At 57.5% G+C, this 3,548-nt stretch overlaps 1 protein-coding gene across 1 annotated transcript in view; it reads left to right on the plus strand.

The window, feature by feature from the left end:
- Nucleotides 1-1,208: 1,208 nt before the first annotated feature.
- Nucleotides 1,209-3,548, plus strand: part of LOC102033901 (tetraspanin-18-like) — a 2,465-nt gene continuing 125 nt past the window's right edge. Inside the window, exons 1-5 of the mRNA XM_031061743.1 lie at nucleotides 1,209-1,265; nucleotides 1,512-1,706; nucleotides 2,255-2,329; nucleotides 2,572-2,670; nucleotides 2,752-2,931. Of these exons, the coding sequence (XP_030917603.1) occupies nucleotides 1,209-1,265; nucleotides 1,512-1,706; nucleotides 2,255-2,329; nucleotides 2,572-2,670; nucleotides 2,752-2,931 (606 nt within the window). The remainder of the gene's footprint in view (nucleotides 1,266-1,511; nucleotides 1,707-2,254; nucleotides 2,330-2,571; nucleotides 2,671-2,751; nucleotides 2,932-3,548) is intronic.

Below are 3,548 nucleotides of genomic sequence, written 5' to 3' on the forward strand. Positions count from 1 at the left end.
GAGCCCCGAGCGCCCCGGGTCACGGCGCGGTGACACCGACACCGCCGTCCAGATGAATTATCGGCCCCCGGGATGAATTCTCTCACCTTTTGCAAACGTAACTGTCATAATTCAATTTCTCCATCAGAAGATGCTGTAATGAAGAACTTTGTGTTTCAAGCATTGAGTAAAGTCACATCACCAAAACAAATATGCATTAAGCAGGCGAAGAATATGCTTTAGATATGCGGGTTCCTGTAAATTTTGCTGTATTTAACCTTTTGCCCCTCGGTGTGCTTGATTTGTGGAAACCTCCTCTTTGTACCGTGTGCAGAATAAATAATGTTTCCTTTCTAACGTGACTCTGTGTTTAGAGAGCTTCTAAAGTAGGCAACAAGAGGAAACAGACTCTGTCATCCATCTGGGATGTCCCTGTGTCCCAACAGCCAATAGCCCTTGCAGCACCACCTGCCCGCCCACATGTGGCCATTGAGGGCTTTCCTGAGCAGCCACAGCAATTATCAATGGCCGAGTTCACCCCGGCCTGGTGGGGTGGCTCGTCTTTCCCTGCCCACAGGTTTAATTTCCTTGGCTGACAAGAGCAGGAGACTCCCAGCCGCTGGCTGCACAATGGTGGATCCTGTTCCCCATCAATCATTCATGGCCTTGCTGCTGGAAGAGATTTCTTGGGGACTGCTGGAGTAGCAAGGGGGGAGAGATTTTCCGACCTTCGTGATGTTATATAGGTGCTGGCAGCACCAGGGAAGGTTGGAGTACCTGGGTCGCCCACTGTCCCTGCAGGGTGAGTGGTGTGGGGGCTGAAAGGAACACAGGATTTAGAGGGGACATGGGTTTGGACGGGACATGGAATTTGTAGGGGACACACAATTTGGTGGGGACACAGGTCTGTAGGGGACATGGGTTTGTAGGGGACACAAGATTTGGAGGGGACACAGGGTTTAGACAGGACAGAGGACTGGAGACATGGGGTTTGAAGGGGACATGTTGGGAGGGGACACGGATTTGGAGAGGACACGGGTTTGGGGCTTTTTGGGGTGTCATGGGAGATGGTGGGGATAAAAGATGATGTGGGAATTTTGGGAAGCTGCATCCCCCCACATTCTGCTGGAGCCATGGGGTCCAGGACAAGTCAGGGTTGGCTGTGGTCAGGGCTCTGCTCTCCTCTCCATAGGGACAAATACTGCCTTGTCCCCCCTCCCGGTGTCCCCATGGGTGTCTTGAGCTGCATGAAGTACCTGATGTTCATCTTCAACGTGCTGGTGTTTGTGAGTCCCCCTGGGCCCTGTGGGGTGCAGGCGTGGAGGGAACCTGTGCCTGGGGACCGGTAACTCCAGCTGGCTCAGGGGTGGGTGACACCAGTCCCGGGGAGGGAACCAAGGGCTGAAGAATCCCCCATCCACATGGGGTGACATTTCTGTCTGGCTCAGGGGTGGGTGACATCCATTCCCAGGGAGGCGACCAAGCCTGGGACATCCCCTGAGCCCATGATCATCTCCTGATCTCCCCTGCAGGCTGGGGGAATGTGCCTGGTAGGCATGGGAGTCTGGGTGGCCGTGGACCCGGCTGGTTTCCAGGACATCGTGGCCACCAGGGCCGTGCTGAGCGCAGGAGCGTGGCTGCTGCTGGTCGTGGGCATCGCTCTGTCCCTGCTGGGCTTCCTGGGCTGCTGCGGGGCCCTGCGCCGGAGCCGCCCGCTCCTGCTGCTGGTGAGGGAGGGAGGATGGGCAGGAAGGGGCTGCGGGATATGGCCAGGAGGCACTGGGGGCAGGAGTCACGGGCTGAATGGTGGTGTTTCTGGGATGCAGGTGTTCCTGGGGGAGCGAGGAGCTGGTGCTCCTCATCCTCAACATGTCCTGCCATCCACTCCCCACCTCGTGAGTCTCAATTTATAGCCCAGAGGATTTATGAAGCCACCAAGTAGGGTCAGTTCTCTCTGAAGCCCCTGCCTTCTCTCACATGGCATTTCCAAGATGACCCCACTGCTGGTAAGGGGCAGAAAAACACCTATTTGAGCACCAAGACCCCCATTTCTTCAGCATCCTCAGTCTCTTGCAGACACTGCTTGTTTTTAACCCCTGCCTTGCAGCCACAGTGGTCAGAGATGTGGCATCTGTCCCCAGGAGCTGTACTCATGTCCCTGGTCTCAGAGACACAGGGCACAGGCAGGGCTGGTGCAGAGGAGGGCAGGGATAACATGAGCAAGCTGCTGGTGGGATCGGGCTGGTCTCTGACTCCTTCACCTGCTGCCTTCCAGTTCTTCATCCTCGTCAGCCTCGTCTTCCTCATGCAGCTCATTGGGGCCGTTCTCTTCCTGGTGCACTGGAAACAGGTACCAACACCATCCCCAGTGTCACCAGCCTCCCTCTGTCATGCCATGACCATGGCTCTGAGTCCACCAGGCAACTGGGGCTGGTGGAGGGACACCCTTCCCCTCACCTCCATCATCAGCACCACAAAACAAACTGCAAAGCAGGTGGAGGGGATGCACTGGGTGCCCAATTCCCCTCAAAGGGAGCTAGTCCTGAGCAGAGTGGGAGAGGAACAGCCCCAGCCCTGGCACCAATTCCACAGGTCCAGCCCGAGCACTTCCTGTTTGAGCTGCAGAGGAACTATGGTGGGGACGAGGGTGCTGAGGTGTTCTCCACAGCCTGGAACACCCTCATGGTCACGGTGAGCAGCTGGGAGGCTCCTGGGGGACACACAGGATCCACCAAGGGTGACCACAGTGATGATGTTTCCCTTTTGTTCCAGTTCTCGTGCTGTGGTGTTTTAGGACCCGAAGATTTTGGGAACGGCTCCCGCTTCCAAGAGCTGCACCCAGGGATGCCATGGCCACGGGCATGCTGTGCCCGGGATGGGCTTCTGCAGGTGGGAGAACTCCTGGGCTGGGAGCAGTGCCAGGAGAGAAGCCCTGGCTACATCCATGAGCAGGTACGGCATAACTCTGCTGTGTCTGTGTACGTGTCCCAGCCTCAGCCAGGCTCACGGAGGAGAGCATGAGGGACAGAAACCAGCGACATTGCCTGGTTGTGGTTCAACAGTCCAGGGGCTCCCAAAGTCTTCAGCTCGTCCTGCCTCACAGGAGACCCCCTGCATTCCCCTGCAACCCAGTCCCCCTCCGGGCTCCCTGTGGCCATGGGGAACATCAGAGAGCCCTTCCCTCCTCTCTCTGCTCCAGGGCTGCTTCTCTACCTTTGGCAAGACCCTGCAGAGGTACATCTCCCTCCCTGGGACCTGCAGCTTAGCCGTGCTAGGCATTGAGGTAATGAGGGGGGCTGGGACAGGGCAGGAGGAACATCCACTCTTCGTGGCAGGGAGGTTGCACAGTGGGCAAAGAGAGCACAAATGGGCTCAGGTCTGTCTCAGGGTACAGAGCCTGCTCTCTGCTGCAGATAGGGCAGGTAAAGGAACAAGGAAGGGTTTGTTTTACTCCCCCTGGGTCTCCTTGCCCTGGTGTCCCTGTGCAGCACCAGGAGAGCTGGCCCAGGCCCCTCGAGGGGCACAGAGATGGCCCCAGGCCAGGGATCCTCTAGCCCCTCTCTGCCGCT

Source organism: Geospiza fortis, unplaced genomic scaffold (assembly GCF_000277835.1).
Source record: "Geospiza fortis unplaced genomic scaffold, GeoFor_1.0 scaffold26, whole genome shotgun sequence".
NCBI classification, from domain to species: Eukaryota; Metazoa; Chordata; class Aves; order Passeriformes; family Thraupidae; genus Geospiza; species Geospiza fortis.